The sequence below is a fragment of the Dermacentor albipictus genome, chromosome 3 (assembly GCF_038994185.2).
Source record: "Dermacentor albipictus isolate Rhodes 1998 colony chromosome 3, USDA_Dalb.pri_finalv2, whole genome shotgun sequence".
Taxonomy (NCBI): domain Eukaryota; kingdom Metazoa; phylum Arthropoda; class Arachnida; order Ixodida; family Ixodidae; genus Dermacentor; species Dermacentor albipictus.
The window spans coordinates 146,980,426-147,007,975 of record NC_091823.1 but is presented as its reverse complement, the minus strand read 5'-3'; the positions used below and the strand labels follow the sequence as shown (position 1 = coordinate 147,007,975).

Sequence of the window (27,550 nt, the reverse complement as noted above, 5' to 3'; positions counted from 1 at the left end):
AGTAGCGACCATAGTATATCTTTCTCTGAAGGTTGCCAACCAACGTTTACTTCAGCTTCAATGTAATGGACGTGTACCTTTGCCTTACCTTTGATACAGCAGCGCGTCACGGTGACTATGATGTAGTCTTGCCCGCATATGAAACTGAAAAACTCTGCAAGAACAGATACAATCCCATATAAAATTTTCTTTTTTTGTGTGCTTGTGATCGCCATACTAATTTTGTAACCTAACCGACATGTAGTATATTACCACGCTACCAGATCACCAATCAACGCTTCGTTCTCGCATGATTTCCTGACCCTGGGCTAAGAAGTGTTCAGAGTAAAATGGAAGAATACTCCCAAGCACGCACACTTGCACTGTGGATGGCGTTGTACTTGTGCACTAGATACCAATAGTCCCGGCAACAACGTTTTATAGCATAGTACGGCAGCCTTCACAGCTTTCGTAGCTTTGGCGCGGAGACTTGGTTCTTAATTACCTTTTGTGATCGCAGGGTTCTCGGTGAAGGATGATGACTGGGCAACCTTGAGCAATTGGCTGATCGACAATCGGCGCTTGCACAACCTGGACATCTCGCCTCCTAGAGAGAATGCGGCAGTGGTGAAATCCTTTGCAACGTCATTCGAGAGTAACTACTCCGTCACGGCAATGAAAATATTTGATCGTGATCTCACACAAGCAGCCTGGATGCGCATAAAGAACATCGTAAGAAAGCTCTGTGTGATGCCCAATATACGCGCTACATACACTTGCACTTGCTTGTATTTTTATTTTATATTCATTCACGTGACGCATAAAACCTCGCATTCAGATACTGCATGAGATTGAGAGAGTAGTACCTGCTATAAGAAAGAATAATTTACTCTTTAACAAAGCAAACCACTAATGCTACACAATGCAATGTATTTCACGATAGGATGCGCAGTTGACTAAGTGTAGTCATCATGATTAACAAATATAAGAGGGAAGATACAAAATATTCTGAATGTAAAACAGATGATTCGGCATGGGTTAGAAATGAGAACATATCCACCAGTAAATGTCTTGAGCAAGCACATTAGTGCTTCTAAAATGAGTGATCAAAAACGCATACAATTCAGCAAGAACAATCGACGAGGAAAGGCAATTTAAAAGAACAGCGCGAATGGAAGAACGAGCGAACGCACGAGCGTTTCCCTTCCCGAACACTCGACAAATTTAGCGCGAGACAGTCCTCCACTTTACTTCTCGATGATGGGCCCTCCCCGCAACTCATTTGCATGGGCACCATTTCCCTCGGCTCCTTTGTGACACAAGTCCGACCATTGGCAGCCGCCGACCACGAAAACGGGTGAAAGTGCAAAATTAAGCTATTCACTTTAACAAACGTTTGCAGGCTCCAGCCTTTTCTGCAGTAAGCAGACGGTCGTGGAGATGTGCAAGGTGCAGAGCTCCAAAATATTCCCACATCTGGTGGAGCATTATTCCCACATCTGGTGGTCGACCATTAAAGGTCGACCAACAGGTCGATCATACTGGATGGATCGATCATACTAGATGGATCGATACTCGCATGCAATGCGAGTATGGATCGACCAATGGTCGATCCATACTACGCATTGCATGCGTTGCATAGGTTCATTTTTCGCTCTTCTTATCAATTGCAATCTCGGCTATCCCTGTTCGCTCTTTCATTCACAGCGCTCCCTGTCTCTTAATGTTACGCCTAATATTCTTCGTACCATTGCTCTTTGCGCGGTCCATAACTTGTTCTTGAGCTTCTTTGTCAGTCTCAAGTTTCTGCTCCATATGTTACCACCAGTATAATGCACTGACTGTACAGCTTTCTATTGGACGATAATGATAAGCTTCGAGTCAGAATCTAACATTCTCAGCCGTATGCTCGCTCCAACGCATTTCTATTCTGTAAATTTCCTCCTCGTGATCAGTGAGTGAGTGAGTGAGTTAGTGAATAAACTTTTATTGGGTTCAGCAAAACGCAATAGAACGCGCAACCGCCTAGTGCCTCGACGGGACTGAAAGACCTAGTCTGCCGGCCCGACCACGGGCGCGCTGGACTGCCAGGATGTGGTCTTCAAAGACGGGACTTCGCAGGAGCACGTCCCACTATTTCTTGGTGAACTTCGGGCCAAGCGACCAGCACTCCCAGAGCATATAAAGCAAAGTAGCAACCTCACCACAGGCCACGTATACATTTACAGCACATATCCCGAAATTTATCCGAATTGTTCCTTATGATCAGGGTCCCCTGTGAGTAATTGACCTAAATAAACGTCCTCCTCCACATACTCTACAGGCTGGTTGGCGATCCTGAACTGAACTCTTGTTCCCTTGCCCGACTATTCATGATTATCTTTGTCTTCTGCATATTAGTCTTCAACCCCACTTTAACGCTTCCTCTGTTAAAGTCCTCAATCATTTGCTCTAATTCGTCCCCAATGTTGCCGAACAAGACAATATCATCCCGAGAAAGTCATATTATCTCGAAGGTTGCTGAGTTATTCGCCATTGATTCTCACTGCTAAACCTTCCCAGTTTATTAGCTTATAGGTTGAACACATCTTCAAGTTGTTTTTTTCATCCACTTTAATTTCCATTAATTTATCGTTTATTTATATCATTTATTAAGCACAAGTAATTTCCCCTATGTTGTCCTTGGTGTCAGTGTTTGTTGGCTTCTTATGATACGACTAATAAAAAACGGGCCCCTCGGTTAACCCCTTTTCTTCTCGTTATACCTGCCAAGGGTTACTCCAACGTAACTTGTGCTTGGCCATAACATGAAGTTAGTTTTACTATGGCCGCATGCAGTATAACGATGACCGTCATGGTCAGAGCGTCGTAGCGGTATTTAAATAATTGCTATGGTAGCCCCTAGTCAATCGAAAGGGCAAGCAGTGCTAATACCACGCATGCAACTCCTTTGCATCACAGAAGACCTAAGGAATGTTTACAGAGCACTAGAGGTGTTGTTTAGTAGGCACTTTTATTACAAGCTTCAGCACATGAAAATTTCCTACGTGTAGAAACATCCTTCACACAGTGCAAGATAGCATTTGTTTTAAAACACAGTGAAGCCTTTACCTTGCGATAAGTGATTATACTAAAGAGGGCAGTTTATTGTTTCAATCGAAATGTCAATAGACTTTTGTGAAAACGATGAAATTGGAGGAAGATTCAAGCTCGGAAAGTTTTGCAATCAAAAACATATTCGCCCTGTTCATGGTTCCAGTCAAGTTCTAATTTCTAAATTCTTGGTTAAGTGAGGCACCATGGTTACAGAAGCGTCAAACAAAGTTAAATAAGTGCCGCACTTTCCTATCCCCCCATCCTTCTCTTTTCCCCATTCTTCCTGCAACAAGCATCAAACATCGCGTTCGTCCTCATGGCATCGCTGCATTGATGTCGCCATCCACCTGAGTTTTTTCTAGCATTTAGGCGTATCTTGTGAAGGGTGTAGTGCATAAACATTGCCCGAAATGATAATTGAACAATGTGGTACTTATACACAAACAATGCGTGAGAATACATGTTACCCAATATGTAAATAAGCACAATTGTGCGCATTCGCCTTAGTTGTACATCCTTTAATCATCTGTTCACTGAAGCTTTGCTTCACACGAATTCCAGCGTTTGATATGCCTTATCTTTTTTTTTCTCAGAGCCAATTGTAGTGATGTTATCGGATCTTAAAAACATGCCACGTCAGCCAAAATCGTTCATACTGCTAGTTTACCCCTTCATCGGATAAAAAAAGTTAGGTATGTGTCTATTTAACAAGACACTTTGTCTAGCTTGCCAGAATGTTTCAAACGCCGAGGCGTGAACATTAAAAAGAATACATCCATTCAGCTTTTTACCTTCCTTCTAGGTAAGAGTCCTCGTTTTTCTACGTAATTTTATTTTATGAATTTTTATAATGGTATCATTCAATGCATTCGTATTTGTTTATTATATTTTTATTTTTCTCGAAATCTCCCAACATAAGACATAGCCGCAGTTGGCATCCGTCAGGCACATAAAATAGCGAATTCACTGCCAACTTTCCCCGGCTGCCAACCTGAATTAAACGCGACTTCACCTTTGTTGTATTTTTCTTGCACCTTGAAACACTGCTGTACAGACTAAATAGTTAAGTACCTGTTGGCAGCTAGTGTCGGCAGGGCCAGGCATGGTCTTAACGACACGGCAACGCTTACAGCAGGTGCTCAACAGGTCTGCGGTGTTCTTGTGAGCGCCGACATTTCTGAACACGCATCACAAGCATTCCTTGAATGTTCAGTGTTTTTTTGTCACCATTGCCTGAGCCCACGAACCATTCTGAAACCCTGCAGACTCGGCGTAACTACGGATTGGTGCACTGCGCAGCTGCGTTCGTCATGGGAAGCTCGCTTAAACGCGCTGCGGTCGCCTACGAACTGGTCTCGTGGCACCCGCAGCTTCCCGAGCTTGTCCAGTACATGGGATCCCTGAGTGAAAGCGAGGCCAAGGCGAGAATGGAGCAAAGCCGCCTTCGGCTTCGTGATGAGGTAGGCGGTGGTCCAAGGCTCTCACTAGGTGAATCACATTTAATATCATTAGGATGTGATGAGCCGTTTCCGGATTGCAGCATACACATGCCTCGTGCTATTGCGAATAGTTGATCCGGTATGTTTTTGTTCTTCGGCAACCAGCTCGAGCATGAAATAACAAGGTACTTCCTTTTCTCTTATCGCACAGATTTCAGTCTAATTTCCTTCTTGCTATTGTAAATCTCCATGTTTATTTATTTCTATCCTTTGCATCCAATTTCTTGTCTGTGTTACTTTGACTTTATTTCTGATGACTCTTGCTTGTTTATTTACCCTTCAAATTACCCTGTACTTGGCTGTCAAGTTTCTTGACTTCGTCCGCCATTCCGTGCCCACGCTTGTCAGGTTAAGAAACTTGTGCACTTTAGCTGCCCATTTATGTTGATGCATGTTCCTGAGTCTTTCTTCAAAACTCATTTGCTCTGCGCTTATTTCATTTCAAAAGAGGCCCAACCAATGTCACCTTGCACTGCCTTATTTGTGATTCTACCGTGGGCTTCCGCAGCTGACCGGCCTACCAATGTTTGGTCAACTTCTAACCACGCCATGAAATCCGATATTAAGTACCTAATATTTATGAACGTTATTGCTGCTGCCATGACTCCTTTCCAGATTCCACGCACCACCTCACATTTATTGTGGCCCCAAAGTGCTCTAAGTTTCATAGTTGCATTGCGCTTCCCCTTTATTTTCAGAATATCGTGGGTGGTGCTTCAGAAATTATTTCCTTCGTTTTGTATACGCCGAGATATTTATACTTTTTGTCTATCGGAATGACTTTTTGAATTGACACCACGAAATTACCCGAATTTTCATAAAAGGTCATGATTACCGATTTCCCTGTGCTAAACTCAATGCCTGTATTGGTCGCTGTCTTATCACAGATATTCGCAAGTGTCTGTATACCTCCTGCATTGCCGCCTAGTAGCACTATGTTGTTCGCATACACCACTCCGCGGACATTCTGCTGCACCTTTTGTATATTACGCATGTAGGGTCAATCGAACCCTAATCGACTTTTTTTGCAGTGGTCTTTCTATGCCTTTTACATAAAGGGTGAACAACACTGGAAACAAAGGACACCACTGCTTCAGTCCTAAATGAATTTCTACCACTCCATTACATTTTCGACATTGCGGCACGACTTACACTATGTTGTCTCTATATATGTACCTCAGCCGCTCCAAGAAATTGTTATTTATATTTTCGTGCTTGAGAATATACCACAACAATTCCTCGCCTATGTTGTTGTTGTAGGCTCCTTTGACATTTGGAAATGCTATCCATAAAGCTATATTCTGAGCAATTGAGCTCGCACTGAGTAATTACGGCCGAATTCTCTAAACGTCTGCCTGGTCTGAACCCATTCTCTAGTTGCCCGAGTACGTAATTTTATTTCAACCTACTTAGACAGTTGTAATTTTATGGCTTGCATTACCACTCTGTATATCACCGACATCAGGTAACTGGCCTATGCGTGCTCATCTTATCTTTATCACGTTCGCTTTTGTAGATGAGCTCAATCTTGCTTTTACGCCATCCAACCTCAACTTCCATCCATCTACTCAATTCCTCTGTGGTAGCAGTCGCTTGTTCTTTGCACCAATGTTTTTGATTACCTGCATCGGAATTTTGTGGGATGCTGCGGCAGTGTTATGGGTGTCATTTTCTTCTACTGTCTTCTAGCAATAGATTTCTATACTAAGTTTTGGTCCCTCAAGCTTCTCTGTTGTTGCTGGATCTGTTTAAGTCCGGACTATGCTTTGTTTTTTTCGTGCCGTAGTCATACGTAATACCGTCTCTGGTGTACCGCAGAACATAGCCATCTTCGAAAATGTTATTGCCTTCGTTCCTTGCAGCCATATACGAATATTTAGTTGGTGCTCATTTTTGTGAGCCTTTGTCTGTTTTGTGAATGTTATGCACCCAACATTCACTTGTGCATTTAATTTTATCTTGCACAAGCTAACTCGCCACCCTCTTCTCTGTATTTGTTCCATCTACGGGGCACCTCTTGCTCGTGTAGTCCCAACTTTATGGCTTCTCGATAGTCCTTTGACGCCTGCTCACGTTGAGCGCCACAGTGCATTTACGAAATGGCAGGAGCTACTAGCCCAATTTCGCGCATTACAAACCTTCGGAGAAATTCAATACCATCCGAAAAACTCCCAAACAATCTTGCCCAATGATGACGCTGTTTGCAAAAATCTGTTTCACATGGTGCGATTTGCCCTGTAATTTCGTTCTTTGGTCGTCCCAGCTCTGGCATATCTAAAAGCGGCCCCGTCGTGCCTGTGACGTGCCGACATATCGAACTGCAGAACTTCATTGGTGAAATCGCCAATGCAGCGTAGACGGCGAACCAATAACAATATGGATCATCAAATGTCATGGCGACCAGCCTGCTTATTATTCCGAAGCCAATTACATGACCACTCCAGACGAATGTTCGCCTTCAAGTTAAGTACGAAGTCCAAGTGCGACAAGGCTTGCTTAAGCCATAGTAGCGCAAATAAAAATGACCACAACACTAGACCGGACACAACGGGCGCTACACTCATATCTGATTTATAGGTCTCTTGAAAGCCAGAAGAAACGTATGCTAAAATGCGCATGCACAGGAGTTTCTTACGAAAAAGAAAGGTGAATTAAATCAGACCTCGCTACGAAATAGACAAACAAGAACATCTAATGCAATTCGTACTTCTTTTCATGATATGGGCGGCTTCGAAAAGTTCGTGTGCGAAAGACTGCTTGCTACTGCCCAGAATCCTAATGTGGCGAAACCAAGGCTCGCACTTACAAGCCATAAAATGTTCGAACAGAACATTGCATTGCTTTTATTTTTAATTAAGAGATCGTGCTGCCGTGCTCGGTCACTAACGCATCGCCCAATTTCGCATGTATTAGCCGTGAGATGTTTGAGTGGCGCCCTCTTTTTTTTGACCTCAGCGATGGACTCCTCCGTCCTGCCGCGCGCTCCCTCGTTACGGGAAGGCAACTTGGCGGTGTCGGCCGACCTGTTTCATTCGAGTTTTTTAAGCGTGAGTGGGCAGGTATGTACAACAGTATATAAGTCTGTTGAAACATTATCCCTCGGTAAATCCAGCGCACTGGCTGTCGTTACTATGCTCAGTGTGGATTGCTGTTGGTGTCGTCTACTAGCAATCAGTCGCCACACGTGCTTGCATGACACTGGTTTCTCTCCATTCCTGTTACACTTCGCGGCGCACTCTTAATTATTTGTCAGCAATTTTTTGACAACGAACTGCAGCGTCTGGCTTTCGGCAATTGCGTGTGCGCCGTGATACTCTCCAGGAAATGTCTGAAGTGACATACAGCCATGTACGTTCCCAGGAGTTCTCTTCCTAATGTGCTGTAGCGGTCTCCATTAGAGAGAGCTTCTGAGCAAAGAAGAAAAGGGGCTGCCAGTCATTATCCGCAAACTGTTAAAGCACCGCTCCCATTGCAGCATTGGACGCATCAGTCATGAGGAAAAGTGGGGCTCCTAGTCTTGGATGGACAAGAAGGGTTGCCTGAGACAGCTTGGTCTTCATTGTATCAAAACAGTTAGTGCTTCTGGCGACCAAGCGAGTTCAGTTCTTTTGAATTTGTTGCCCTGCAACATGTCTTAATGGCCCGTGAAAAGCAGCGCAATGAGATATGAAGCGGTTGTAGAAATTTACGAGGCCAAAAAACTCACACGGTTTACGGATGGAAGATGGCTGACGAAAATCTTGTATGGACTTGACTTTTAACGACGAGAGACAGATGCCATCCTTCTCGACATGGTGATTGATGAAGTCCTATTTGCGTGCGCCAAATTCGCAGTTCACCCTGAGGGAAATTGCCCTGAAAACTTCAGGGCGCGGTGCACTTTCACGATGCGTTACCGACCGTACGGTGGTACCAGAATTCGCCTTGCTGTGACGAGGACGGGAGTGGCTGCGCGAGAAAGAGCGCTGATATCGACGAGATAGAGGGGTAGTCTCGCCTGATAGTTTGTAAATCTCCTCGCGGAATTCATTCCGCAGACTTTGCAGGGAGGGCAAGGGTGGCACAATGGATGCATCTCAACATTACACGACTGAAACCGCGGGACTTGATATGTCCATGCACCGCAGGGGCGTCTGCGTCAGCAGGCGTTTGGTGTGCTGCGACACCACGTACCCGAGCACATGGGTGTTGGAACCTCCCGCGTCTAACCATGCGCGGCTTTACAGTGTCCGGGGAAAAGGGGATCCTAGGGGTTGATATGATGGCGAGTGTTTGGACCTCTACGGCTCCTCAGTGGAGGCAACGCACCTCTTTGGCCTCGGGCTTCAGGTAGATGGCACCCCCGGACTGACCCACCCGGGGCAAATCGGTAGTTGCCTTTTCCTGTCCCCCTCTCCATTCTCCGTATTTCTCTCTTCCTTTCAATATTTCCTGCCTTCTCTTCTATTTACTTCCGACTTTCCTAGCAGCGAGGGTTAACCTTGTGTGGGTGGCCAACCTTGGGTACTCCAGATTGGTTTATAGTAGCACCGTACAACTGGCGAGGGCTTGTCTTGCTCGCAGTATGTGCTCCGTCCCATGTTGGTCTCGGTGGTTGGGCGATTGCCGCTGCTACCGAATTCAAGACCCCTATCTGGCTTCACGTAAACTACTATCCCTTGATGGCCCTCTGAAAAAAGTGCGCACCGATGCAAGCTTCCAATTCTTTTTGAAGAACAATGAGAAACACTTCCCTAAGTACCATGTCAAACATAGTGAAGGCAACACAAGCGTGCGCAAATTCTCCCCCTTCTTGGAGGCGAAATGCCTCGCAAACACGATAGCACCTAGCTACAAAGCCACAAAGATGTCCAATGGAGACGTAATCCTTGAATAGAAAGATAAAATCCAATATGATAATATGAATGACTTAAAATGGATTGGCGATGTTGCATTCACTGTGCCGGCACATCGAACCATGAATACGAGCCGTGGCGTAATTTCTGAAGACGACAACTTGGAGCTTAGTAACGAAAAGCTGCTTGAAGGCTTTCAAGACCAAATGTCATCAAGGTAGAAAGAATCCTAATCAGCAGAAATAACGAACAACTTCGAACAATGCACACTGTATTAACCTTTAGTACCAGTGTGCTGCCTAGTACATTGGATGCAGGCTATATCAAAGTACGTGTTAGGCCGTACATGCCACATCCTCGAAGATGCTTTACGTGCCAGAGGTATGGGCACGGATCCCAGACATGCCGAGGAACGCAGACTTGCGCGAAATGCAGCTCGAACGATCATCCATCAGGCACTTGCGACTCATCTCCACATTGCGTGAACTGTGATGGAAGCCATCCGGCCTACTCTAGAACGTGCCCTAAATGGGAGAAAGACAAAACAAATAATTTCAGTAAAGGTCAAAGAAAATATAGCATTTCATGAAGGTAGGGAATGTGTGTCATACTTCAATCACAAAAGCTTTTCCGAGGTGGCGCGACGGGGACAGCATCACAAATCCCTCGGGAGTCTACCGCGGTCACTGATAGTGGTCCTGTAATCACTCCGCCTGCCCCCCTGGTGGCTGCAAAAAAGTGCTGCTCCACCAACATTGAAGGTGGACCCGCCGACTCCTGTTCCGCAGGTCCCAAAGCTAGTCCGAACTCCACGGCCTGGGACGCAAGTTTCAGCGCCTAGCTCACGATCTTCCAGCGCCTGAGAAGGTTATGCAGGGCGATCAAAAATCCCCGGCGACTAGAAGAGATATATTACTTGTAACTGCTAAAAAAAAGTGGCCGGTAACCTAAACGATTACCGTCCTTGTATACATATATGTCTATCTTTAACGCGGCCTCTTCAACACAGACAACAAAAATCTTCCTCGATATGGCTACACAACAAATTCAGTGGTATGGCAGGGGCCTACTTAAAAATCTAGAGGATGTCAAAGATCTACTAGAGGAATATCAGCCACGACTGTTTTGTGTTCAAGAAACACATTTAAAGTCTACACACAAGAACTTCTAAAGACAGTACATAATCTTCCGTAAAGACAGAAATAATGGTAATTCTCCCAGTGGTGTGGCAATCATAGCCCAAAGTCCGTAGCATGCCAGCATGTATCACTCCAGACTTCATTTGAAGCAGTGGCTGTTCGGGCTATATTGTTCAACCAATTTATAACTATTTGGTCCATTGATATATTGACTGATGAACGGTTTGACAAAGCAGAATTTGAAAAGCTGATTGACCAGCTTCCCGAACGCTATATAGTAATCGGAGACTTCAATGCTCCCAGCATATTCTGCGGTGACTCAAGATGTGATGCGAGAGGACGGGCAATTGAAAAGTTCCTTCTTTCATCTGGAGCCTTTCTATTTAACAAGACAGAGCCAACATTTTACAGTCCTACACACAACACGTATTCGTGTATAGACTTAGCCATAGGGTCCGCCTCACTTCTTTCATACCTGGAATGGAGAGTTATCAGTAATCCATACGGGAGCGAGCATTTCCCAACACTCCTTGAAACAACAAAGTGGCACGATGGACCAGCTTGCCCCCGAAAATGGAGACCTAATAGTGCGGACTGGTCGAAATTTAGTAACATAACTAAACTGTATCTGGAAGAAGCAGACCACCTAGGCGTAGAGGAACTGACCCCCTACATCACTGCACATATCCTCTCTTCTGCTAAAAAGTGCATACCTCAGTCCTCCGGAAAAAAAAGTCAATCCAAAACCATGGTGGAACAAAGACTGTGAAACCGCAAAGAAACGCCAGAACAGAGCATGGAGCAGATTTTCACGCCACCCAGCAACAGAACATATAATAGAACTTAAGTAGGGCGAAGCGAATGGCCGCCGTATCCGCCGAATATCCGAAAGAGAAAGCTGGACCCGCTACGTATCCTCCGTAAACCCATACATGGATGTTAGCAAAGTATGTGATAGGGTACGCAAACGAAAAGGACAACGTCCAAATCCTTTTCCTCTCAAACCTGGCACTGGCGAGACAATACAAGATCAAGCAAATACTCTTTGTGAGCACTTTCGGAGGGTATTAAGCTCCGAAAATTATGCCGAAAAGTTCTTACACCATAAAAGAATAGCTGAAAGTATTCCTCTGCGTCCAAACAAGTTGTCATCCGAAGGATACAACAAACCACTAACATGCCATGAACTGAAGCTTGCCCTAGGCACTTGTGGCAGCTCAGCTCTAGGCTCTTACCCAATTACTTACGAAATAAACAACAATCTGCCTGGTGAGACCCTAAACTGAATTTTAGGTGTATACAATAAGATTTTTGCAACTCGTCATATACATTCATCTTGGCACTAGTCCTGCCAATACTGAAACACGGCAAATACCCTTCCTCAGTTAACAATGACAGACCAATTGCACTCACGAGCTCTTTACTTAAAGTATTTGAAAAAAATGGTTAACCGTCGTCTTGTGTTCTTTTCAGAATATAATAGTATCTTGGGACCCTCACAAATCTGGCTTCCGAAGAGCAAGGTCTGCAACAGATAATCTTGTTCTCCTTGAGTCATATATAAGTGATGCATTTGTACACAGCCAATACTGTCTATCTGTATTCTTTGATCTTGAGAAGGCATATGATATTGCCTGGTGATACGGTATTCTGCAACACCGGTCGTCTTTTGGAATTTGTGGTTATATGCTGAACTTCTTGCGAAATTACCAATCTGAAAGGAAGTTCCGCGTTAGAATTGGCAATGTTCTATCACGCACATTTGTTCAAAAAACGGCGTACCACAGGGAGGAGTGCTAAGTTGCACACTATTCCTAATTAAAATGAACTCTCTCCGCTTTGCTATACCTTCCTGGTGTCTCATTCTGTCTCTGTGGACGACAACAAAGTCAGTTTTAAATCTTGCAATCTGTCCATATGTGAACGCCAGATACAGTTAAGTGTTAATCGGCTCGCGAAATGGGCAGACGAAAACGGGTTTAGATTCAGCGCAGAGAAGACTACCTGTGTGCTGCTTTCCAGGCGAAGAGCGGTATGTTCTGACCCATGCATTACGATGAATAGGAGAAGCCTGGTAATTAGAAAAGAAAAAACCTTTCTGTGTGTAATCTTCGATAATAAGCTATCTTTCATGCAGCATATAAAACAGTTGAAGCTGATATGTCTTAAAACTATGAACCTTTTAAATTTTATCTCACCAGTCGTGGGGAACCGATAAGTATTGTCTCCTATCTCTTTTTAAAAGCCTTGTGTTGCCATGCATAGACTATGGATGTATTGTTTATCAGTCAGCTTCAAAGACAACACTTAAGCCACTCGATCCTGTCTATCACTTAGGTATCCGCCTAGCACTCGGTGCCTTTCGTACGAGTCCCGTCCAAAGTTTATATGCAGAATCGGATCAGTGGCCGCTGGATAATCAGCGTACATATCTGGGAGTCACCTACGCAATAAGAACCTTGTCACTGAACAACATTCATGCAAAGCACTCTTAAGTGATCAGTCCACAAATCAGTTGTATTTAAACAGGCTTCCACACGCTCCACCATTCCCGTTAGCAGTAAAATCTGTTGCGGAAAAACTCGGAGTAGTTTTCACGGATCTGCAGGAAAGCAACTACGCTGAATCCATCCCACCTTATGAGCAATGTACAGTTACCTGTTACCTGTCCTCTAAAGAACTTAACAATAAGAGTTGTCCAAGTGCCCTAATCCATCAACATTTTTTGGCCCTTGAAGACAAATATTGATCGATGGCATTTTTCACTTATGCTTCGAAGGGTGCAACTTCGGTATCATGTGCAGTCCATGGCCGAAACTTCTCCAACTCTAAAACCTTGCATAACCATAGCAGCATTTTGCCAGCCGAAGCGTACGGTATCCTGATCACTGTTGAGTACATAGTACCCAGCACAAGATACGAAACTCCATAATATACACAAATTCCTTAAGCGCTGTAGTAGCTCTGTCCTGTAGCAAAGCAAGCCGAAACCCTGTAATTAACCAGCTCCATAAGCACATTCAGGTAGCGTATAAACAAAACCTTGCTCTTGTTGTATGCTGGGTGCCAGGCCACTCTGGGATCGAAGGCATTGAAAGTGCGGACAAAAATGCTGCACAAGTGGATTATCGGGATACAATTGATGTAAGCTGGGTACCTGGTGTAGATATGTAACCTGTGGTATGAAAGGCGCTCCGTAATCATTGGCAAACTGAGTGGGACAAGGAAGTTAAAAATGAGCTACACCGGCTTAAACCGCAGTTAACCAAATCTTTTCCACTGAAGCTTGATAGACACACCGAAGTCACCCTGGCACGACTGAGAATAGGGCACACTGATGGCACACACAAATATATCTTGACAGCAACTGGCCCACCGACGAGCGCATGCTGCGATGAGAAGCTAACCATCCTACATGTCCTCATTCAGTTTCCTGAACTTCACCGAGACCACTTAGCTCATATTAGGGAACTCTACTCGCACCATATACATCCCCCCTACCATCCCTCGATGTTCTTATCAGAGGATGCACTTTTTAACTTTAAAATAGTTCTTAATTATCTTGCACAAGCTAACTTTCTCGACATCATCTCATACCATCCTAAGCTTCAGGTTGTGCCTCACAGGTTTAGGTACAATCTGATGCTCAAAAGTATGTCTGATCTCTCGCACTCCTTGCGCAAGCAAGAATTGTACATCAAGGGACTCAGACGATCCAGAATAATTTAACATGTGAGCCTGTAGCAAATGCCTTTAAGGCCGTATATTTATCTTAGTATTTATTTTAGAAATCATCTACTAGTATTTATAGATATATCTTACGTGTAGGCCTCTATACGGCCTTTATTTAGGTTATAGTCCTAAACTCTCAATTTTACTAAATATAACACATGTCCTGGCGCTCATTGGCCTTTGATGCCCTTGCATCAATAAACATCAATCATCAATCAATTGATATGTTCAGGACGCAGCCGGCAAGTTTGGCTAATGGGGACACGGGCAAACTGCTACGGGTCGCCAGAACCATGCGGACGGAGGAGGGCAAAGGTTGTAGGAAAAATTCTCGAAGCAAATTTTAACCGAAGGTGGTTTGCTTGTCTTCAAGGGGCTGTTGAAAATGACTCAGGAGCTGCGAAGATTTGCGATCCCCGAGCTCTTCAGTTTGGAGAAACTGATGTAGGCGTCGCTGTTCCGACATTGTCCTACGTTTGACGAATTGGCTCGTGATGTCAGAAGGGCCTGCCGCCAGGAGGTTGAAGGATGAGATCGCGAAGCTGGGTGGCAATCTAGGGCAGCATCGAGGATAGGAGACGGTTGAATTTTTGAGCCTGCGAAGTTACTCGCGCAATGGTGAACTGGCTGTTTATTTGAGCGATCAAGAGTTCGGGGTCCACTGGACAGTTTTGGGGTAACCTTTGCGAAATAGTAGCCAAGTCGCGCTGCGGTGCAGGGGTTCTTCGATTGCTGTCAACAATGGCGATGATCGATCATTGCAAGCATTGCGGTTGTCTTAACTCCATGTCCACCGTCCGTGGTCACCAATATTGTGGGGTGCAAAATCAGTGATGAGGATGAGCCACAACAAACACAAGTACATTTTCCCTGACCGGAAGGCCTTAGCTGACGCTCATACTTAGAGGGATCACTCTCCTGGCTGCCTCGCGCCGGCCACTCGTGATGTAGGCCGGGTGCCCGCTTCACTCCCTACGCAGTGGGCTGCCGTTGTAGTTGTTGTTGTTGTCCTTCCTACCCAGCCACCATTCTACTCGTCTTCCTCGACGTCTATGCTGCTATACTGTTTGTCTCTCGCCAGCGCGCGCTGCCTGCTCAAGTACCTGATCCCTTGGCCACCGGTAGTTCAATTTTGTTGCTGCCGAGAGCGGTAAGCACTTCATGAAAGACACCTTATCCTGTTCCCAAAAATTAGGTGGTTTCTGCGCCGCATTATTGCAAGTGCTACTTTACCGCCTTTGCAGTAGAATGCGGTATATTGCTACAATGTGGCATCAGTTGAAAATGACATCAGGTAAATAAGTGATGTATCTGGAACTCTAAATGGTCCAACATGATGCAAGCTGAACCTGCCCAGAAAGCACGAAGCAATTATAAAAACATGTGTGGCTGAGGATTAGATCTGATGTGCCTAAGATATCATGCAACTTTTACTTCAAAGGGGAAGTTTCTACACTTCTCATCCGGAAATTGTGATGGGCGAGAAAAGCATGCTGTCCGTTCATTGTTCTTAGCGGGTTGGTTTCAGGACTAAAAATTGACCAAACACACATCGACGCAATAAATCGGTGATAGGTTTTCCTGCTTCTTATTAACATATCTTTATTCTTGCACGTATATCAAGTGATATTTTCTGAGTGCTCTCCAGTAGCCTAAAAATCCGTTCAACAGAAATTTTGTCACTGTTCTCGCATTTCAAATGTCAATTTTTTGTATTACACTATCGCCAAGAACTTTATTTACAAAACATATAGTGTAACGCATGCTTGGCGACTATGAAACATAATAGAGCGTGATGCAACTAATATTCATGATAAACCAACTGTCAGTGAAATTAGGTTATTTATATGAGCAAGAGTTTCATACGTGGAAGACCAACTGAATATAATTATGAACGGAATGTAAAATTTGCGCCAACTTACTCCATGGTTGATGTACAATTTAGCCAGCGAGCCCTGCGATCGTGATTGTTTCAAAGCTGCGTAGACTGCCGTTTACTTGCTATGTGTGACGCTTGGTGACTGAGTCGTGACTTCATGCCCTTACCGAGACGTCTGTAATTATATTCAAAAAGAGAGCTATCCTGGGATTTCACGTACCAGGAACAATCATTAGGAGATGCGCCATAACAGAGGACTGCGCACTAGCTTTGACCATCTCGGATTCTGTTCTGTGCAGTCAAATCTAAGTACACGAGCATATCTGCACTTTGTTCTTCATTTATATATACCCCACAACCGACAGCTCTGCAGCGAAACGTCATAGCCGCTAAGCAACCACAGTGCTTTGTTATAGGGAAGATAAGCTTGTTGCTCGTAATAATGCTGGTATTTTTAAAACAACCTAGGAAAACTACAAGTAGTTATCGGAGAACGCCGTGCCACGCGAGCATGCATCCACGGCGCCAGGAAACGAATTAAAATCCAGCTGTTATAGCGGAAATGTAGCAGACGAGAAATGCAAATCCTCACAATGATGTCACTGTAGCGTCATTCGCATCGTCATTCGCAGCGTCGCCGTCAGACGCGCACGAGGTGAACAGGAAAAAATTCAATAAAGCAAACCACGCCGGCTGCACATCTATCATGCGGTCTCACGTGATTGTTCTGGCGTTATTGCTTTGTGTTTTAACATGAAAATAATTAGAGCACGCTTAAGCATTTCCTTTAGTAGTGGAAGGCTACAGGAATTGATATTCCTTGACTTTCTCACGTCTCCCGGCAACTGCTGCTTCTTCGTGATTTGGGAGAGGGAAAATACACTCAGTTCTGCAGCCCATATGGGAGCACGGCGCAGCGTAATGGAGATGGGGGCGGGGAAAGAAGAGAGGATAGAGGGGGGAAAGGGAGGGTAGGTTTCAGGCAGCAGGCGTCAGCATCATCCAGGGGCCAGCGCTCGGGCAGAGGCCGTGCAAAGCCTAAGTCTATTGGCGATCTAGGAGCCCGTTTGAGTACACATATTCAAGGCAGTGCTGGGAGGGCTCCCAGTGCTGGTAGGTGGTAGCGGGCCGGGAAGAGCAGGTGTGTCTCTGAGGTAGCCGGGAGTCCATACCATCGGTTGGTGGCAGTGACTGGAGCGCGCTCCTAGGCTAATGCAGGACAGGTGCAGAGTAGGTGCTCGAGGGTCTCGGCGTCACCGCACCTTCTGCAGGCTGGCGAGATGATGCGTCCCTTGGCATGGAGCCTAGCTGCCGTCCACATGGAACCCGTGCGCAGACGGAGTGTGGAACGGTCCCGTCGCGAGAGGCCGTTCTCAGGGAGGAGTTTTGGGGCGCGGTTGGTAGCTACCCTGCTCTCCGGATGGCTGCTTATGTAACTGTAATGTTTACCGGGAAACGCTGGCGTCGAACGCTATGCATGAAGGCGATTTTTCTGGTACAAACGCGCCCCTTGCGTCGGCCTCGATGCGGCGGAGGCCAGCGCTATCTGCAGGTGCTGCAAGGAACCGGCAGCGCTGCTTTATGGCCTTTGAGATCTTCGTGCGCAAATCTGGGAGGCCATGGCCCTTCTGTGGGTGGTACAAACGCTGGAAAGTGGACTTGTTCTTTTTTAGTTTTCGCATAACAGAATTATGTTTTTTTGTATATTAAAATTACAATTCCATGCTATCTGTCTGTAGGTTGTGTGCGAGTCGTAGTTTATGATTTTTCTACATATTTTCTGTTGCGAAGTATAATTACTTCAGTAATTTCCTTGCGCCACATGGAAGGCCTGCGTTGTTGGGTATGCGTGGTTCGAAGTTCTGAGGTTTTTTAGCGCACGAAAAGGGGCGCAAGACAGTGGCAAGACGCGGGCACAGCGCTAACTTCCAACAATTGTTTTATTCCATGAAGCGGTACATATATATATATATATATATATATAGTGAACAGACACCACCGTATGCATGCGCATATGTACTAATTTTTTGTAAGATGAGACAGCAACGAGACACATGTAGGATGATATCGAGGATGAAAAACGACCGTGCATAGCCCAAACATTTTTTTTTTTTGGTAATTGCAAGATTAAATTGTCATCTACATAAGGCCACCCTCTGTGTCACGTTTAAAAAATCGACTTCTTTTTTTAAAGATCAATTGAAGGCGCGCTAACACAAGCGCTCCCCAATCTAGCGATCTTCGCCGCTTCAATTATCTCACGTGTTGTTTACATCGGGCTTCTTCCTATCACCGTGCACTCTTTATAAATGGGGCTGCATCCATGTTTTCTGCAGTGAATAGCCAGATGCCCCACTCCTCCAGTTCGCACATTATTTGCGTGTTCACGCAACCTACCATTTACACACCTTCCCATTTGGCCGATGTATTTTTTGCCGCACGACAGGGGTAGTTCATACACGATATTGTTCTCACAAGGAACGTGACATTCCTTGTAATTTGTCCGGCAACTGGGCTTCTCAGAACCACAGTAGCTAGCCTTGCACAATTTGGACAGCTTGATTGGCGCTGAAAAGATGACGCTTACATTTGCGTTATTGCCAATCTTCTTCAGTCTGTGCGGGATATCGGGGATGTATGGTATGATTGCGCGTTTCTGCTTCACTCCCGCATTTTCCGGTGAAGTACACCGCTCATCCTATCGCCCGTGTTTCGTGGTCTTAAGGAGACTTTCGGCCACAGCTGTGATGATATGCTGCGGAAAACCGGCCTGTTTCAAGCGATTCACTTGCGCCAGAAAGCTAGACATACACTTGTGAGGACATGAGTGGCGAAGCGCATTCATTAAGCTTGACTTTGCGATGCCCCTCTTAACTAACTTTGAGTGGCTCGATGAAAATGGCAGTAGCGGCTTGTTCGCCCTTGGTTCATATGCCCAGCACACCTGGTGTCCTTCAAAAACCATTGTAATATCGAGGAATCGCAGAGTACTATCCGGTGGCGTTTCATGTGTAACAGTGAGCGGTTGTAACCACTGGTTGAAAAGAGCTAGCATTTGCGTGACTTCAAGACAAACCTTCCCGCTAGGATTTGGATCGAGAAGCACAAGGTAGTCGTCAACGTACCTATGCACCTCTTTTTAGATTTGTATTTTCTAATTTGGCATCCAGTATCCTGTTTACACGTGCAAGATAAAGGTCACTTAAAATTGGTGCAATACGGCAACCATTGCAAATTCTTTGTTTTGGAAGATAAACACTTCCATCCCATTTGGAGAACGTCGAGCGCAGATACACAGATAATAGTTCAAGAAAACGCTGTGTAGATATGCAAATGATGTTTACAAACTTCACCTCATCGTAAGCATCAATAGCCTCTTGAACACATACTAATAACTCATTATGTGGCAGTGAATAATATAGATCTTTTACATCTATACAGAAAGCTTTCAAATTACTGCCTACATGCGTCTTCAGGTAAACTATTACTTCCTCTGAGTTCTTCGTTAGAAAAGGATCATTCTCTGGTAGCAATTTCAACTTGCGTTGAAGAAAAAGACCTATGGACCTCTGCCAAGTTCCACCTTCTGACACAATAATACGCAGTGGCCATTCTCGTTTATGGGTTTTGATTAAAAAAAAAACGTTTCAAGGATCCCAGATTTTTTACTTTCTATTTCGTGGACCAGTTTACTCAGGTTTAATTTCTGACAAAGCTTCTTAGCTTCTGGTTTCACTTTCGCAAGTGAGACATCACGCCTGCCATGAAACACGGAATGCAAAGCCTCATCTGCCTTCTGTTTCAACGAATTATGCTGGATGTCCACAAAACCACCTTCTTTATCTACAGGAAGCAGTGCCAGGCTATTTTCACAAAGGAACTGTTTCACACGTTTTAAGGGCACGGCTGCCCTGGATGGCTTAGCTCGTGACACAACATCCACACCTGCTGAGATAAACATTCCTGCTTCATTTCCATCAGCACATTTTGAAACATCTCTAACCAAGGTTAAGAGTTCAGGAGCAGACAGTTTAAATTCAACAGCAAATTTTAGTCCTAGCTTCAGGGTGTCTTTCACATACCCAGGCTACTGTATGTCTCCCTCGATGTGGACTGCGTTGTTCCGGTTCCCTTGATTCTTTTTCTGTTGATTCTGTTTAGCCCGTAGCAGCCTAAGCAGAGGTCTCCAGAGGGTTTCCACACTGTCGTCAATTGTTGTTGAGTACTCTCGCCACTTCCTTTTTGCTGCAGGTTGATTTTCCTGAAGGAACACTCTTGCATGTAGCAAGTCCCTGTAAAGCCGACCTTGCCTGAGGCATTCTGACCTCAGAATCTTGCAAATTCTTCGTCCATGTCCTCGCGAGGGTTCAAGGTCCCCGCAGAAGCGTTGCACGTCCGGCGGCATCTGGTCGAGCCGTAGACAGTAGGAGAGCATGCGTGCCCTGCAAAAGGCCGCTGCGATGATGGTGATGAGTATGGAGGGGTGCAACGTAGAACATAGAACAGAGCCTGATGTACTAGAAATGTAACTTGCAAGAGCGTAGGTTAGGGCGTGTTGGTTCATAACTGAGGTTTTTTTAGCGCACGAAAAGAGACGCAGGACAGTGGCAAGACGCGGACACAGCGCTAACTTCCAACCATTTGTATTATTCCACGAAGCGGTACACATATATATATAGAAAAGAGGCACCACCGTACGCATGCGTACGGTGGTGCCTTACCTCAGGTCATCTTACAAAAAATCAGTACATATGCGCATGCGTACGGTGGTGTCTGTTCCCCATATATATGTGTACCGCTTCGTGGAATAAAACAACTGCTGGAAGTTAGCGCTGTTTCCGCGTCTTCCCACTGTCCTGCGTCCCTCTTCGTGCACCAAAAAACCTCAGTTATGAACCAACACGCCCTTACCTACACTCTTTCAAGTTACATTTCTAGTACATCGGGCTCTGTTCTATGTTATACGTTGCATCGTTCCATACTCATCAGCGTCATCGAAGCCGCCTTTTGCAGGGCACGCATACTCTCGTACTACACAGAGTTTTCTTGAACTATTATCCATGTATCTTCGCTCGACGTTCTCCAAGTGGGATTGAAGTGTTTATCTTCCAAAACAAAGAATTTCCATTGGTTCCTGTATTACGCCCATATTAAGTGACCTTTATCTTGCCCGTGTAAACAGGATACTGGATGCCAGATTAGAAAATGCAAATCTAAAAAGAGGTGCATAGGTACGTTGACGGCTACCTTGTGCTTCTGGATCCAAATCCTAGCGGGGAGGTTTGTCTTGAAGTCACGCAAGTGCTAGCTCTTTTCAACAAGTGGTTACAACCGCTCACTGTTACACATGAAACGCCACCGGATAGTACTTTGCGATTCCTCGATATTACAATGTTTTTTGAAGGACACCAGGTGTGCTGGGCATATGAACCAAGGGCGAACAAGCCGCTACTGCCATTTTCATCGGGCCACTCAAAGTTAAGAGGGGCATCGCAATGTCAACCTTAATGAATGCGCTTCGCCGCTCATGTCCTCACAAGTGTATGTCTAGCTTTCTGGCGCAAGTGAATCGCTTCAAACAGGCCGGTTTTCTGCAGCATATCATCACAGCTGTGGCAAAAAGTGTCCTTAAGACCACAAATCGCGGGCGACAGGATGAGCGGTGCACTTCACCGGAAAATGCGGGAATGAAGCAGAAGCGCGCAATCATACTGACACGTGTACTTATCTTTATTGGGCGACCACGTTTCACCGCTTAACTGTAATCGCAGAGCAAGGGACGCGCCTGCATGTATCCGACGTCTCTGGAAAGTTATCGATGCTTCTACCCGTCTGTCTGTTGTCGCCGAACCTTGTGCTATCTGATTTCATCGCGTAACGCGAATGGTGTAGAACTTTGTGGAAGGCATGCGTGTCCGAACAATTAGTCTGGAACGTTCGACGACTGCTCTATCAAAGCCGACGCGCTTGACCCGCTGATCAGATTTTCGATGATCGCCGACTGTGTTCGCCGCTATCGTTGTGCTTTAGGTGTAGCCTGTTGTGTGGGCACAGGTTCGCCCAATAATAGCTAGTTTTGTCTTTCACAGTACTGCTACTGTGTTCTTTCTTCACCGTCACTACCACGTGAGAACACCGTACATCCACGATATTTCGCACACACTGAAGGAGATTGGCAATGACGCAAATGGTAAGCGTCATCTTTTCAGCACCAATCAATAATAATAATAATATTTGGGGTTTTACGTGCCAAAACCACTTTCTGATTATGAGGCACGCCGTAGTGGAGGACTCCGGAAATTTTGACCACCTGGGGTTCTTTAACGTGCACCTAAATCTAAGCACACGGGTGTTTTCGCATTTCGCCCCCATCGAAATGCGGCCGCCGTGGCCGGTATTCGATCCCGCGACCTCGTGCTCAGCAGCCCAACACCATAGCCACTGAGCAACCACGGCGGGTCAGCACCAATCAAGCTGTCCAACTTGTGCAACGCTAGCTACTATGGTTCTGAGAAGCCCAGTTGCCGGACAAATCACAAGGAATGTCACGTTCCTTGTGAAAACAATATCGTGTATGAACCACCCCTGTCGTGCGGCAATAAATACATCCGCCAAAGGGGAAGGTGTGTAAATGACAGGTTGCGTGAACACGCGAATAATGTGCGAACTCGAGGAGTGGGGCATCTGGCTATTCACTGCAGAAAACATGGATGCATCACCATTTATAAACAGTGCACGGCGATAGGAAGAAGCCCGACGCAAACAACACGTGAGATAATTGAAGCGGCGAAGATCAGAAGGTTGGGGAGCGCTTGTGTTAGCGCACCTTCAACTGATCTTTCAAAAAATGAAGTCAATTTTTAAACGTGACACAGAGGGGGGCCTGATGGAGATGACATTTTAATCTTGCAATTACAAAATAAATTTTTGCCGGGGCTATGCACAGTCATTTTTCATCTTCGATATAATCCTACACGTGTCTTGTTGCTGTCTCATCTTACAAAAAAATCAGTACATATGCGCATGCGTACGGTGGTGTCTGTTCTCTATATATATGTATCGCTTCGTGGAATAAAACAATTGTTGGAAGTTAGCGCTGTGTCCCCGTCTTGCCACTGTCCTGCGTCCCTTTTCGTGCGCTAAAAAACCTCAGTTATGAACCAACACGCCCTAACCTACGCTCTTTCAAGTTCGAAATTCGTTTTGTCGCAGGGACGCCAAACACGCGACGCCAGATTTTCTGCGACACGTGGCCCTTAACATTCCCGCGTTAAGAGCGCACGAGTTTACGTGGCGCCAAAAACATGACTGGAGCGCCATACATGTTGGCTACCTTCTTCACATTTTGGGACATATGGAGGACATAAGGCACTATTCAGGGCTGTATCTGCTTCTGGGCCGAGACAGTTTTTCTTAAAACAAATCTTTCTTTGTCTTTTCCTTTGGCTTATTTGATGCTACTGCTGTTGTTTTGCACGCCGCGTAGGGAGATGCTTGATAACGTGCATAATGTATGCATTGCAAGAACGTGGGAAATCTGTCCAATGAACTTCGGGGGCGTCGCCACTATCCCCTACGCAAGTCTGTCGCCAATGCCACAATGCTCTCTGGAATTCTTTCTCCGTCGACACAATGATGTAATTACGCAAGTGCCCCTCACAAAAGCATTGCAAAAGCTTCAGCGCTTACATTTTCAGTCACGCGCAATGGCCGAGAGGGAGGCAGAACGGTAGGCAGGAGGAACAGGATGCGTAAAGCCAACTCCGTAATGACGAGAGAGAAGACGAGAAGAAAGTCGCATAAGACACCTTGCATCATCAAGGCAAGAATTTCCGCGTGCGTCGACTGATATTTTAGCCTTAAGCTTGTCCGTTCGCCGTGCTCCTCTTCAGAACTGTCATAACGTCGAACAAGGACCGATCTGTCTTTGCATCTGTCTTCTGCACTTGCTTCGCTTCTCTGAGTATTGATACTGAAGAGATCGCAGGTTATGTGCATTCACATTGAGCTATATGTCAAGTAAACTTGAAGAAATTAGTAACGCGGTCTCGCTTCGTGTCCATGGAACACACTGAGGCTTTTTTGTCAATTGTCTCCGTTCGAACAGTGTCCATGAGTGCAAGGCGTCACCAGGTCCTGAGTCGATCGCACGAAGTCTAATATTTGCACTATATTTAATTAGTGGCTACCTTACATTTGCTGGACTGAGAATCTGACTGTCCGTGAGGAGCTTGCCGCGTATTACAGCTCCTCTAACACCACAGATGAGGGAATACTTGCAGCAGCTCTAGCAGTGCTTCGGGAGTTTTCGGCCCTTTTATTTGTGCATGTAGTGGCAAATCTTTTGGGAGACCGTGAAATACAAGCGTTAAGGCGGATCGTGATTGCAAATCTGGTTCAGCAAGTCGAAGCAGTCACTGCTTCTCAAGAAAGTGGCCAAGCGAGGAACCGCACCTAAAACGTTAAAACAGTGCCTGGTCTTATCGCTGCACGTTATTTCTTCGGAATGCTGACAAAAAAAAACTCTTTCCACATGCACCAAGGTTCGCAAACAAGCTTTATGTAGGGCAACTAATGCAGCATTCTGGCTACACCACTCAGATATTGTCGCATGTTTAAGACCGGGTCTTGGTCAGAAATCTACCCAATGTATTTCGCTACGGTCTCATAAAAATTCATTCATCTTTCTAGGTTATTTGAAGACACGTCAAAAGTTTCTGGCGTTAAAATTGCAAGTAGATGGTTTCTCTTGTAGCTTAAAGCAGACAGGCGAACATCCGCCACTGCGCTCTGTTGCGAAAAATGTTCTTGTTGCATGGGTATGGCTTGTAGAATTGATGATTTGCGGTCATACGATGCTGCACGACCGAATGGTCGTCCGAGTACCACCTGACTAAACAGGGCCAATGGGATATTCACCTTCGCTGAGCCTCGTTAAACAAGCTCTTCGGTCGACACAGAAGCTCGATCCAGAACAAGATCCAGGAGCTTACCCGTTGTGTCCACGGTTAGGTCGACCGGAGAATAATCGTGGAGATAGCAGCCTTTGAATACAACTGGATCGTTGTACCTCTCCAGGAAAAAAAAAACGCTTACATCTTCGTTCCCTTGTCGGCTGCGCCGAAATTTCCAATAAGCCTACACATGTCAAATAGGTCAAATTAGCGTCATGTCGCCAGTTCTTACTTGTTTATTCTTCTCCTTTGCCTCCCGGTTCCCTCGGATGTTATCCGGCATCTTCTCTTTCACCACACTTCAATAATAATAATAATAATAATAATAATAATAATAATAATAATAATAATAATAATAATTCAAGGTATGGTATGGCACGTTTCTGCTAATTCTGAAAAATAAGCACCATGGAATTTCGTCCACGCGGACAACTGAAGCAGGGTCTTTGTGCGCAAACGCAAAGCCGCATTAAAGCACCGCGGCCTGAAAATGACGGCACGTAAGTGGTGATCCAACAAATACGCACTTTATCCGCGGTGCCGTTACCCTGCAACACCTGGGTGGGGGAGGGGGGCGAGATGCCTGATACGTAACGGAGCACGGGTGGCCAGCGGGTGCTGGTCCGTAAGTCAAGGGACGTTGAAGCAGCTATTGCTCCTAAGGCTTAAGTAAAAGGATTTCTCTGTCTCATCCACCATGCAATACGCCGTGTGTGGGAGTGGCAGTGCCATCCTTTTCGCAGGCTACGGACAACGGCGCGCAGCAACGTCTCGAGCAAACACGTCTCGCTGTGTGCTGTGTGCACAATTCAGACAAACGCAAGTGGTGCATGAAAAGCTTCTTTAACACCTAATCACTGCTGCATGCCGTCGAAATCAAAGCCAAATGCAGTCAATTAACAGAAACAGCACAGCAGCATCGATTACATCGATTCCCATCGTGCGTGGAATCTGCATATTTTCATTTTCGTCTAGGGTCGTTCACCTTCTTCGGGAGGATCTGATGGACCACTTTCAAGACTTAGCCCGCGTATCCGGCTCTAAAAATCATCGCCAATTCTTTGTCAAAGCTGCGCTGCATTGTGTAGGGATAGGACTAACATTGCTTATTTTAGGCAGAGGGCGGAGATTTCTGTCTTTGCTAGTTTCTAATGTTCTAAAAGCGTAAGGCATGATGGCTTTCTGTGAACGCGGGCTGTAAAACCAACACGCATGTTATTCATACATAATTATTAATAACGTGACTCTGACGAAGATCAACTCACATCTACCGTGCTACCAGGTACAAAAGAGATAGCAGTTGCACACATCCCTGCAAGTGTCGGCGCGCATGACGCGATAACCAAGGTGCACAATGGCCAATGGCAGGCAGTCGACAAACCAAGGCTATTCGTCTCTTTTCGCTCAATAATCCATGGCTGCATGCCTTGGAAAACCTCGCTTTGCTTCCGTTTGTCACCGCCCACTCATTGCAGCCAACAACTTATTTGATTATTCCAATTTGAATAATAGATTTGACTAGACCAGGAGTACATCATGCGGCAGGCTTTGACCCATTTACTTTCCGCTTGTGTGTGCGTGTGCGTGTGCGTGCGTGCGTGAGCGCGCGCGAATTTTCCCTTTCCTTCCTTCCTTCCCTCTTGAACCTTCAGTTACATTGCAGGTTTCCGCAAAACTGATTTGCCGTACATGTATTTTTTTCATGCAGTTCTGGCAGCTGTCTGGCATTGTCAAAGGACAGCTCATCTGCAATGCGCCGCCTACTGGGGCAAACGGCAAGAAGGTGCGCCAGCTTGACAAACTTGGCGCCGACATGTTGGATTACCTACGCTCCTACCTCAAGGTCGGTGACATTCTGGACGACGAAGAGGAGGATCCGAAGAGCGAGAACGCAGCTGCTGCCATGGAGCGTTCCAACAAGCGAAAGCGGGCGAACAGCACCGACTTTCTGCAGCAAGAGCAATGACCTGCAGATGAACCGAGACCAATAGTGCGGCTCTGCTTAGCCGTAAAAGCTTTTTAGCAACTGTTAACCAGGCTGAAGTCAGCGCTCACCTTTTTACGAGTTGACGACTGTTCCCTTTTAGGCAAATGGAACGTGAAATTGGTCAATAAACATGTTTTTATAGAAAAGGTAGTGGTGGGTTTAGAAAAATGCGTTCTTTCCTTTTGCAAAACTACGGATTCCACAACAGGACGGTTCAGATGGATAATTTCCTCAGGTTCGGAGTCAATGAAGTTTGCAGAAAAATGTGAGACCTACCTTGCGAAAGTTTAGGTTCTGGAAGGACTTAAGAGAGGAATACAATATCGTTAGCGTAGTTAGGCTTAACGCACAATAAAGACCCTCAGGTGGTTGAAATTATTCAGTCTCCCACGACGACGTGTCGTCGAATTGTATTGTGAACTTATCTAATAAAACCCAAGAGTATAAACA

The 27,550-nt window shown here is 45.5% G+C and overlaps 1 protein-coding gene across 4 annotated transcripts in view; it reads left to right on the top strand.

Annotated features, from left to right (window-relative positions):
- Nucleotides 1-27,250, top strand: part of LOC139057616 (NLR family CARD domain-containing protein 3-like) — a 132,322-nt gene extending 105,072 nt beyond the window's left edge. For 2 of the 4 annotated variants that reach the window (XM_070536155.1, XM_070536153.1), the window contains 3 exons: nt 500-711; nt 4,341-4,535; nt 26,822-27,250. In XM_070536155.1, coding sequence (XP_070392256.1) covers nt 500-711; nt 4,341-4,535; nt 26,822-27,079 — 665 coding nt within the window. In that variant the 3' untranslated portion in view covers nt 27,080-27,250. The remainder of the gene's footprint in view (nt 1-499; nt 712-4,340; nt 4,536-26,821) is intronic. The other 2 variants (XR_011512941.1, XM_070536154.1) reach the window with 2 other exon arrangements.
- The last annotated feature ends 300 nt before the right edge of the window (nt 27,251-27,550 follow it).